This window comes from Vicia villosa, unplaced genomic scaffold (assembly GCF_029867415.1).
Source record: "Vicia villosa cultivar HV-30 ecotype Madison, WI unplaced genomic scaffold, Vvil1.0 ctg.001875F_1_1_2_unsc, whole genome shotgun sequence".
Lineage (NCBI taxonomy): Eukaryota > Viridiplantae > Streptophyta > Magnoliopsida > Fabales > Fabaceae > Vicia > Vicia villosa.
In genome coordinates this window covers 37,636-50,001 of record NW_026705758.1, presented here as the reverse complement: position 1 = coordinate 50,001, position 12,366 = coordinate 37,636, and the positions used below count along the sequence as shown (strand labels likewise).

General features: G+C 33.2%; 1 protein-coding gene across 1 annotated transcript; it reads left to right on the top strand.

The window, feature by feature from the left end:
• Positions 1-3,692: 3,692 nt before the first annotated feature.
• On the top strand, positions 3,693-11,186 carry LOC131636958 (pyrophosphate--fructose 6-phosphate 1-phosphotransferase subunit beta-like). The gene is made up of 16 exons (XM_058907532.1): positions 3,693-4,062; positions 4,162-4,323; positions 4,421-4,542; positions 5,002-5,055; positions 5,143-5,249; positions 5,521-5,626; positions 7,146-7,209; positions 7,814-7,902; positions 8,331-8,462; positions 8,595-8,765; positions 8,850-8,965; positions 9,158-9,269; positions 9,415-9,499; positions 9,816-9,860; positions 10,466-10,534; positions 10,800-11,186. Exons 1-16 carry the CDS (start codon positions 3,864-3,866, stop codon positions 10,874-10,876), a joined length of 1,710 nt encoding a protein of 569 aa, XP_058763515.1. The 5' UTR covers positions 3,693-3,863; the 3' UTR covers positions 10,877-11,186.
• Positions 11,187-12,366: the final 1,180 nt, after the last annotated feature.

Sequence of the window (12,366 nt, the reverse complement as noted above, 5' to 3'; positions counted from 1 at the left end):
TGAAATGTTAAAATTCTATGTCTTTTTCCCCCTAAGTGCACAAGTTACCCCATGTAATATATATTTTTTATTTACCCCCCAAATTTAGTATTCAAGTTATACGCTTAGGGTGAGAATTCAAAAAACATTATTATAGGGGGAGAAGAAAAACTTGCCTACATTGTAGAGGGTATCTCTTACCTGGAAAAATTCACACTAGTATGGATTTGACAAATCAAGAAAGATTGAAACGATGTTTAGAATAATTGAGTGAAATTGGTAGTATTTCGACTAACAAAATTGCTAAGAAGATTTCGACTGAAGGATAGGTACAGGGTTTTCACTTCTTCAATACAATATTACGACTTAGTATATTTTGGAGAATTTCTGCTATTTCGACAGAGAAGTTTGAAACAAGGGTAAGTCACTATTTTTTAGCCTGATCCATCATAAGAAAACGCGTGGAAGCCAAGTTATGAGCAAAGTGCATGCAGTTGAAACATGTCAAGCAGTGGAGAAAATACCGTTTATTACATTTATTTCGTTTTCATTATAAATAGGGATTTTCAATGTTAAATTCCATGTGTTCAATTTGTACAAACCCATATTACTCAAAGTATCTAGCGTATTGAGAAAAGAGTTTTCGAGTGAAATGTACATATGAATCACCATATTTTATTTCAACACCAAGTCTTTTCCATTTATAGTATCTTCTTGCACTTTTGATTCTAGTCGAAGTTACTTTATCTTCCTTTACATTTTACAAACCTTTTTCGCATTACCTTAGAGATTAGTGTCGAAATCCTTATTATTAAGAAAAATTTAAAGAAAAACTATGCATATATGTCCTAGGATAAATCTAATCAATCCTGCAAGTAACCAAATTTTCTCTTTTGGAATACTAACGGTTGTTTACCAAAATCCACAGTAAATAGTATCATATTTTTAACCCAACATAAGAACATTATTCTTAAAGTATCCTTAGTCAAACTTTATTGTGAAGTGGGATAACATTAAAACATTGAGACTATTGTATGGACAAGTTTATGATTACATCTCATGCATCATGGATAAAGAGTTATCAAGTCTTCATATATGCATGGATATTAAGAGTAATAGTTGTACTAGATTAACCCACCGTGATAATACTACATAGAATGTTATGCAAGTGTCATAATTTATTCTCAAGGTGATAGTGGTGTATACCACTCTTTGACCTAAAACCACTATGGACCTTAGATGTGGAGTCAAGTACTTTATTTCCAATCAAACATTGTTTGTGACAAGATGGCCATAAAGATGGTTGATGGGTACTTCACAAATCATGCTGAGAAACAAGAGGGACCTAGATGGAATTTGTCCATCGTGCCTAACATGATATATTTTAAAGGGCCCAATATTGAAGTGAACAAGGGTGGCACAATCTATGCCTTATGTTCAATATAGACATGAGGGGGAAAAGGTGATTGTACCACAAACATTATCACATAAAGATTTTGTCAGATCACACAAACATTATCACATAAAGATTTTGCAAGATCATATGACATTTCCGTGACTTGGGTAGTAATGATGTGTTACTATATACCACTCATTGTTTATGATATTAAATGTGTGATTTAGTATAACTACCAACGTCACGAGAACATATAAGGTCACACACATACGAACAAATTAATGAGAAACCTTGTGCAGAAGCTTACACACTTGAAGAAATTAGGTTTTGAAACCTGGATGTACTTTCTCCCTCTCTCTCTCTCTCTCTCTCTCTCTCTCTCTCTCTCTCTCTCTCTCTCTCTCTCTCTCTCTCTCTCTCTCTCTCTCTCTCTCTCTCTCTCTCTCTCTCTCTCTCTCTCTCTCTCTCTCTCTCCTTATCTCCATCTCTCTCTCTCATGGTCTTCATCAGCAACAACTAACACTGAAATTGAAGACACTCTGTTTGTTAAACGCCACAAGATGTAATCGTTCCTATCACTGATCACACATTACTCGTAAGAATTAACTTAAGGGAAATTTTTATTTTCCGCTATGTTTTATATCGCGATTTCCCTTCAAAAATATAATAATTATAAAATTTACTTTTGTGATTAACAACAATAACACCTTGAGATTTTCCACTAACCACAAAACTTTTAACACATATTCAATTCAAAACTTCCACACAAAGCTTTTATCACATGTTCGACTTGCAACCTCTTACATGAAGCTTTTATCACAAGTTTAGCTTACAACCTTTTTGCTTTATAAGTTCAAGAGAACAACTCTCTTATGGTTTTATGATATTTATTAGAATCACATTAGCGGTTATAAAAGTTACTATTTAATGGTTTCTCTTTTAGCACTAAAGTATATTAAGTGTATAAAAGTTATAAAACAAAGTGAGAGTAGAATATAAGGTGTTTTTCATATTTCTTATGTGTTTTTAAATGATTAAAAGAACTATTTTTTATAGGAAAGCAATCATTAATATTCACAAAAAGAAAACTTTGAAAAAGGTCAAAAACTTGTCCATAGTCGATTACGGCAAGACTATAATCAATTATACGGTTTAAGCAATGATCAATTTTGGCTTTTCCAAAGAGTTTTGAAAGAAATGAAGTTTGAAAAACGCGTGTGCGTGCGTGCGCGCGTGTTTTTATGTTTTAGAGAAAATTCCATTTTTTTTACCATTTGATCCTAAAATAATAATACTTAATCTTGAGATAAAATGTGTGCTTTAATAGTTAGGTAACTTTTTTTTAATGATGTTCATATAGTTTGATCTTTGTTGAGTAAATCATTAGAAAGTTGATTTTGTGATTTTTGATTCATGTCCTTTCTTTGATGATGTTCATTATGTTTGATCGTGTTGAGTCAATCATCAAAACTTGCTTAACCCATATAACCACATTGTGTGTGTTCTTTAATCTTGGATTATCTCAATGGATAAATTTTAACTCAATTGTAATAAATAGAAATGACCATCTCTTTTTGTTATCATAACGAATTTATTGTGGTGAGATAGAAACCAATTAGTTTTCTCAAAGACATTTCTTTACGGTAAGCAATTTTTGAGTAATCTTCAGAAGTAGCTAAATTTTATTCGTCATCGACATTTCTTTCACCCACCCTCTTACGTCGAGCAAAAGAATCAAGAAATCAATGTGAAATTAAAGTTTTCCTCATACTATTTTTTTTCATGCTTAATATTAATAGGTCCTATTTTAGTTAACGCTTTCACTTTGTGGAACCTCTAATGACCTCTAATGAAATTTATGTTATTGGTTTAGCTTGCAATCTTGATCGATTAACCTCTGTTTGGGTTGAGCTTTAAAGTCTTGTCCATGGTTTTAAAACGATGGGTAGTTTAAGTTTCTCTTTTTTACTTGTCATGAAGAATTCTCTTTTTATCGTTAAAATTATCATTTTTCAGAAAATCATTTTATTTAGTTATCAAAATTTCAAAAGATCCTTTAAATTTTAAGTTATTTTGAATACTTTTTATAATGTATATTTATGTTTATGATATTAGAGGTCAAAATTAATACTTTAACTTATAAAAATAAATTTATTTTTTATTAATTAATATTTTTTCAAAAAATAACTATTTTTTTAATGGTAAAATAATCTGACTCATAATATTCAGATTTCTTTTTATTTATTTTTCTCTGTTTCGGTATTTTCTTTTTATTATCCTACGCCGAAAGATGTCTTGGGTAGGTAGAGTTGTTAGACAATAGATTTTTCGCCTGATTATTCTGTCCTTTGTTTTTTTCCCTTCATTAATAAAAGAAAAGAAAAAGAGAATATTTGGTAAGCACTTGAAAGTTGAATTTGCATTGACGACGAGTGATCACAGTCATCATCATCATCATCAGCAAAACCGTCTCACTCATTCACAGAATATGGCTCCGTCTTTCGCACTTGACGGCGGCGACGACTTTAACCGGGTTGCTCCTCCTCCTTCAGTTACCGGCCGTTTCGCTTCTGATTACAGCGACGTCCAAAACAGTCGTATCTTCCACACTCTCCCTCTTCCCTCCGTTCTCAAAAGTCCTTTCAAGATTGTCGACGGTCCTCTAAGCTCCGCTGCCGGGAATCCTGGTCTTCATCTCTCATACAATTTCCCTCCCATCCATCAACTTTCAATTTCATGTCAAATTCTCGACTCGCTTTCATTTTTTGATCGTATCGTTTCTGCAGATGAGATCGCGAAGCTGTTTCCGAACCTGTACGGGCAACCGTCGGCGGTGCTGGTTCCGAGTGATTCAGATATGGTGCAGCCTAGTCAGAAGCTGAAAATTGGCGTGGTTTTGTCCGGTGGTCAAGCTCCTGGAGGTCACAATGTGATTTCTGGAATTTTCGGTTAGTTAAGATAGTTTTCAATTCAATAGAATTAATCAATATTTGTGAAAATTCATGCGGATAGGTTTCAATTTATGCATTTTGATATTTGTTTTAGATTACCTTCAAGATAGAGCAAAAGGAAGCATATTGTATGGTTTTAGGGGTGGTCCTGCTGGCATCATGAAGTGCAAATACATTGAGCTCAACTCAGAATTTATTCATCCTTATAGAAATCAGGTTTATTTTCTTAGTAACATGCAAGGTTTTAAAAAACTGTCAGTTACCGCAATAAGGCCACGACAAAATGGTATGTGAAGGTGCTGATCCGATACCGATACCGTTATTCACCGTTTTTGTGATGAAGAACAAATTTTAGTCAATTAACCCCGTGACGACCATAATCACTGTTGTGTCACAACACTTGTACCGATCGAAATCGTGAAAGTCTTTATGTGACGCGACCGATATTTAAAACCTTGGTTACATGTTTTTGGAGCATCATGCTTCTAACTAGATATAATTGTAATTTGGCGATTCTTTGTTTTTATGTGGCCGTAAACTTGATACATTTGACATGCCTTCTATTTATGGCTCATTTGCATACAGATGTTTTCAAATGTTCTAATATAACAATCTCTTTCTTCTTCTAGAAATTATGATATTGTGATGACTAACAGGAATAAGTTTGGTTGGCAGGGTGGCTTTGACATGATTCGCAGCGGGAGGGACAAGATTGAAACTCCTGAACAGGTTGACCAGTTTATATGCTCTATGGAATGTTCATTTGGCCTCTTATGCATCTTTTAGTATGAGGAGTAATGTGGTTTACATGTATAGTTTAAACAAGCTGAAGAAACAGTAAACAAGCTAGACTTGGATGGGCTGGTTGTTATTGGTGGAGATGACTCAAACACAAATGCGAGCCTTCTTGCTGAATATTTCAGGTTTTTTCCAAATGCAATTTTATTTTGGCATGATTTATGCTTAGGAGCATGGCAAATTTTTTGGTTTTATGGGAGGGCATCATGTAGTCTTTGTTAATGTACTTGTATCTTCTTGTTAGTTTTTGATTATTTACCTTTGATAACCTTCAGCTGTCCATTTATTATATAAATTTGTTTTGTTTGTTGTACAGATGAGAAAAAAATAGTAAGCTCAAATATGGAAGTATTCTTATTTGTTGAACAATATATTGTTTAATTTGGGTTTATACAGGAGCAAAGACATGATAACTAGTGTGATTGGGTGCCCTAAAACCATTGATGGTGATTTGAAATGCAAAGAAGTGCCCACTAGTTTTGGGTTTGATACTGCATGCAAGGTGAACAAGGCTATACCGATAATCTGCACTGTGCATTTATAAGTTTGTACTGGTCTGAGTTCTAACCTTTATATATTAACATTTCAAAAATGCAATCCTGTCTTCGGTTCACCATTAATTTGCCAAAGAAAAATAAAGTCTAGGCTAGTCCTCACAATATCACCAACCTTTTTTATTGAACACTTCCATTAGAATACATGCTCTTAATGGAAAATATTTTTTATATCTTTGGATTGCCTTTTGAAATTCCATATTTATAATGTTGTACTATTTCATTAAGAGCATGAGTCTTGTACTTGTATAAATAAGGGTCAAGGCTTTTGTCTTTTAGAAATGTGTGAAACATATCAACCAATGTCAACATAGGGTTATCTATTTAAACTTTCGAAAATGGAATTTTAAAATTTTGAAAAAATTGGTTTACATTTTAAAGATTCCTAAAGTAGAAGTTATTTTTTGTTTGATTATAATTATAAAAAGCAATTTTATATCGAAGTAATTATTATAATATGTAGCTTCTAAAAATAACAACAAATTGTTTTTGCTTCTTTCAGATTCCAGTTTTTCTCCAAGAGCTTAACCATGCACTCTAAAAACACTAGAAGTACATTTTTTTAAATAAAAATATTTTATCAAAAAGGCTAAAACAAACAGGCTCATAATTATATTATTCAGGGTATTCTTTTTCCCCCTTCTATACCCAAAGGACTAAATCCTATAACTTCAAGTTGCTATTCAACTAGTATCATCCTTGATGCAATGTGGCTTCAACTTTTCTCCAAATGTAGTCTCTAGCCCCATCTTTGGTCCATGATATGGCGTTGCCAATTTCCAAGCTAAAATATGTATCATTTGTTTTTATTTTTATTTTTATGATGTGTATATAATCAATTTGGCTCCTCTAAAGTTTTTAATTTTGACAAATTGGCTGCTCTAAAGTGAGAAAGTAAGTGAAAAAATCAAGGGTTGATATTTTAACCACCCTTGATTTGTTATGCAAGTGTACATAGTATCAACCATTAATTTGTATATCAAGAGTTGATATTACACACTATACTCTCTAAAGTGAATCACTCACTTTAAAGGAGCCTTGTCTGTATCCACACATAATACATTTGAAACAACTTAAGCTTAGAAAATTTTATCTGGAGGGGGTTTATATATGAAAAAAAAGTATAACATCTTGGTCGTACCTTAGAGTAAGTAAGCGTATCTTTGGTTTTCTCGTATTATTTTAGTCTGTGAGACTAGTATTTGTAATAATAAGGATCAGTGCCTTTGTCTTTAGTAATCACATCCAACTATCCAACGTATCATTTATTTACATCAATATCAATATAGCCTTATTATCGTGAGTATTTTGCCCCCCTCCTATACCGAAAGTTTCAATATTTTCTTTCTTCAACCATTATACGTTCCTTGAACAGTTGAACTCTACATAACTTATGGCATGTACCTCTACTAATGCTTCTTTTACATGGTCTGACCTTGTTCAAATTTTTAATTACATATTATGCAGATATACGCAGAAATGATTGGAAATGTTATGATAGACGCTCGTTCAACAGGAAAATATTACCATTGTAAGTACATGACTGTGTAAAATTTTATAGAACTGTTGCAAATTGTATTTAATGAGTAGACTTTACAAAGTTGCATTGACAATTTTTAATGCATCACCTTGCATATTCAAATATTGATTCCTGATGTCTCATTTTCATCCCATTTCTTACAAAATGGGCCACTTATCTGTATAAGTTTTTACATATTTTGCAATTCTGCTCCCAATATTACTTCTTGTCATTCTAACATGTGAAGATTTGAAGTCATGTTTTCAATTCCTTGGTTTTGAAATTGCAGATACAATTATTGTGAAGATTTTGTGCCATCTTTTGACTCAAATATTTTGTTTTTCTCAGAAATCTTACTCCTATTTGACTTTTGAGATAGAAATACCTTATTCTTAAAACTTCCTTGCATTGTGTTCTCTTGTAATGGATTTTCTTACTCTTGATTCTCTTTTATTGTATTTGTGCTCATGCCTTACTTTTTCTGAAAGGTTGATTTATTGTCATCATATTTTATTGAGTCATTGACAAGTTCATTAAAATAAACCAATGCCCTATCTGTTCATTACTGTTCTATTGAGCTTCAAACAGTGGGTGAGATATGGTCACCTGTCTGCAGTTGTGCGGCTTATGGGGCGTGCTGCTTCACACATTACACTGGAATGTGCTTTACAAACTCATCCAAACATTACCATTATCGGAGAAGAGGTTTGTCATAAATTTGATCATGTCATCTAGTGTTTGGGCATGCAGAGGTTTAATAAAATCATTATTAAATGCATCAATGTTGCTTTTGCGGTTGAGGTTTGCTAATGGCAATCCACTGCTTGTATTTTTTGTCAGAATTTTTAGAACTGTTTCGTACAGCTTTTTATCGAGAGACATAGTTCAAATTTTGCTTTAACACGCGAATTATCCCTTCAATATAAAAAGTAATGGACCAGCATGATAAATCAATACTAATGGGCTGCTGAAATTTTAAGTGGAGGCTGAAGTTACTAAAAATTTCAATATTCATTACTTCCTCCCTCTCAAGCAGAAGATGATTTAGTTGTGCAGTTTATCTACTTTTATCTAGTGAGATTTTTAAGGTATTCTGTCAAATATTTTATTTGACCAGCAAAATCTTAATTTAGGTTGCTGCCAAGAAGCTGACACTAAAGAATGTCACTGACTACATTGTGGATATCATTTCTAAAAGAGCTGACGCTAATTATAATTACGGGGTCATTCTTATCCCTGAAGGTCTAATTGATTTCATTCCCGAGGTAGCTACCATTCTTCATAAAAATATTTCCATTAACAATTTTTCTTCCTATATGATGTTTTGGCTTGTGTTCATGTCCAAAAATAAAAAATGCTTGCCAACAATAATTATTGTATCTATTATTTGTTTGTAGGTCCAACACCTTATTTCAGAACTCAATGAAATTCTGGCCCATGATACTGTGGATGAAGGTGAGTTATGGAAGAAAAAGCTCACAATTCAGTCATTAAAGCTTTTTGAATTCTTACCTCAAACAATTCAAGAGCAATTAATGCTCGAAAGAGATCCACATGGAAATGTTCAGGTGATTAATGGTTTTATGTTGCTCTGCTTATTTTGCCCATTATGCAATTCGACTAGACCTCAATGTTGGTATATTTTCAACTAGGTTGCTAAGATAGAAACAGAGAAAATGTTTATCCAGATGGTCGAAACCGAGTTGGAGAAGAGAAAGCAAGAAGGCACGTACAAAGGCGGATTTAAAGGGCAGGCTCACTTTTTCGGGTACTCCATCTAGTTTCAGTCTTGAAGTTGCAAGGTTTGATGATATAAGTTGCTCTTTAACAAAAAAGTGGTTCTGTGGACCCGCTTTATAATTTGCCTTTAACTATTATTTATTTTATAAATCTTTTTCACCAAACATTTGCTAATGGTTTGACTATGTTCAACCTCAATGATAGTGTTTGTAATACGCAGATATGAAGGAAGATGTGGTTTGCCAACTAATTTTGATTCTACTTACTGCTATGCATTGGGTTATGGTGCTGGAGCCCTCCTTCAAAGTGGGAAGACTGGATTAATATCATCAGTATGTTCTTTTCCAAATGCTCTTTTCTTTTTATCATCACATTTACTACTTCTAAATTCGTCTTGGTGATTAATTATGGTTAAAATTTTCTTTGGATGCGAGGCCATCAACTCAATTCTTTGACTGCCGTTGATATTTTGTTCAGGTTGGGAATTTGTGCGCCCCAGTAGAAGAGTGGACTGTTAGTGGGACTGCACTTACCTCACTAATGGATGTGGAGAGGAGACATGGTATGCATTGTAAACTACAGAAGCTTTCGTTTCACAGCATACCCCATTTCATTTCTATGAATTGTGTTCATATAACCTTCTATCTCCACGTTGATACAAAAATTAGTTTATTTTATAGTTTTATCTATGCTGTCTCAGGTGTTGACAAAATATATATTTAAAATTAGAAATATTTTTTTCTTTATTTTTTCTGGATTATCAATATTTACATGATGCTTCTTTTAATAATGTCTGGTAATCTTAAAATGCCACAGCACTGCACATTTCATTTATTTGAATGTTTTTCTCTAATGTTTTGTTCGCTTCTTCTGTATAGGTAAATTCAAGCCTGTGATTAAAAAAGCAATGGTGGAGCTTGAAGGTATATATAATCGTCTATTCTATACTCAAAAGTAACGAGCCGGAAACTATATTTTCACCAACATAGAAAGGTTGACAGTGAAATGAAAGGGAGGCAAAAATATTTTTTTTCTATGGGTCCATAGGTACAAAAGATTAGGTTTTACCCCTCTGTTTTTGTTAATCACCATGGGGTTCTTGGTTGCCAACCATAACGGCATGAATCCAATCTTCCAGAATTTCAGTGTTAGAGCATCTCCAATGGTAGTATTTTTCAATGAGTTCTCCACCTAGACATCAATATAATAATTAAATATTAAAATAATTTGCCATGTCATAATAGAGTTGCATTGCAATTTGCAATGCAACTAGTAAAAAATTATGGTACCCAATCAAGAGGTAAAGCTGTGGGACCCATTTGAATTACACCAATAAAATAAATATTAAATAAATTATTTTGAGATGATATGGCTGGTGGGACCCATAAAGAACTCAAATATGGGTTGCACCATTGGAGATGGTCTTAGGAAAAGTGGACTTACAAATCATACACTGTAATTATTGCTGTTATACTGGGAGCTCCAATTATCTTGTGTCAAATAACTAATTTTCATGTTGAATTTTCAGAGCCACCCTTCAAAAAGTTTGCCTCCCTGCGCGATGAGTGGGCCCTAAAGAATTGCTACATCAGTCCAGGTAGGCATGGATTTTTCTTTCACTTATTGCTTCTTTTGTCTGCTCCTAACAAGGCGATGCTCCTTCACTTTGTACAATACAGTCTAATTAGGTAAAAGTAGTTCTCACTATTTTTTAAATGGTAAAAACTGTGTTGAATGAGTCTATCTAAGCATTTTAAACATTTTTTCTGTAATTTATTGTCAATAGCTGGAAATTAGTCCTGCAAGTCAGAATTTGTTTTCTCTTGGACGATCTCCACTCATTATCACGATCTTTACTGTAGGTCCGATTCAATTCACTGGCCCAGGATCTGATGCAATTAGTCACACTCTACTTTTGGAGCTTGGCGCGCACGCTTAGAAGTGCTATGAGGCAGCATTTTGATGACGGAAATTCACATGTTTTTAAGAACTATTGCAAATATAATAAATCGGTGAACATTCGCATGCACACTTAGGCGTGTTATGAGACAACATTTTGATGGTGGAAATTCACATGTTTTTAAGAACTACTACAAATAGAATAAACCGGAGAACATATAGTGCTCCTGTTTCTGTTGAACTTCGATAGAGTAATTATGAGAGAAGAGTGTCTTAGATATATAATCAATCAAATGTTTTAAAAACAGGAGAGAAAATACAATAAAGCTTCTGCTGAAATTATTTCAAAATTGTCTTTTTAATTTGTAAGCCTATTAAGCTTGCAAATATGTAAATCTGAGGATTGTTTTTGGGATCATTTTTCTGCATTATTCTGTTTGGATTTTCTAAGTACTTTGATACTCTTTTTCCATACTAAACCCAGCGACATAACTTCTCATCCTTCTTCATGGATTAGGAAACTCAATCTCCTAAAAGATCAAAGTTTTTGTTTTGGCTCGTTGGTCACCAGTCTCTATTCCATCTGTTTTGCATCACTGTAATATGAGAATTTCGGCTTTATTTATCGTGTCTGAGATTGTAGCAACTCCAAAAAAAAGGAAGAATTTTTTTTTAATGTAGATATTTTTACTAATAAGGATGACACTAATTAGCTTAAAAATGGTAGGTTGGATCAACAATTTGACATGAAAAACAACATTTAGATTTACACGTACTGATCATGCATGAAATTTAGTATAATTTAGAGCACAAATTTCATATCAATTACAACAAACAAGATAGTTTTCATATAAACCTCATTCAGAACACACAAAGCTCAACAATGGAGGATAACATGGAAAACAAAGAAGGGTGTGAGGATCCCTCTCCACCCTTCATGCAATTGACCCATAAATGAGTAATTCCTCTCTTTACTTTAATTTTCCAGCAAGAGTAAGTTTTGGCTATGACTTCCTCCTCTCTCTCAAACCCATGTTTTGCCTCTTCTCACAATTAACCTAATTTCTTATTTCTAAATTATTTCACTTTGACCCCAACTTGCCTTTATTTCTTACCACTTTACCCCACATTCTCATTATTCCTATTTTTCACCCACATCTCATTCTCTTATTTTCTAATTAATTGAATTAGTTAAAATTCTAATAAATCACAACAAACACCAAATAATTCATATAAATACTCCAACACCAAAATAAAAGCAAATAAAACATTTAAAATTCAATTAAATAAATTAATTAGAAATTTGGGGCGTTACATACTATGCTCAAGCGATTAATTTTCATAGAAGCTTTAAGCAAGGAGAAGCTTTAGTCCCATTTTCTTTTCCTTAGTGTTCTAATAAGTTAAGCGGTGAACTTAGATCTTCTTCTTAGGCTTAGGGAGGGGTTCTCAAATCATGTGGTCGCTCGCCTCGAATATGCAGAGAACACCATGATCTTGGAGAAAGTTTTGGTGGACAAATGTTGGACC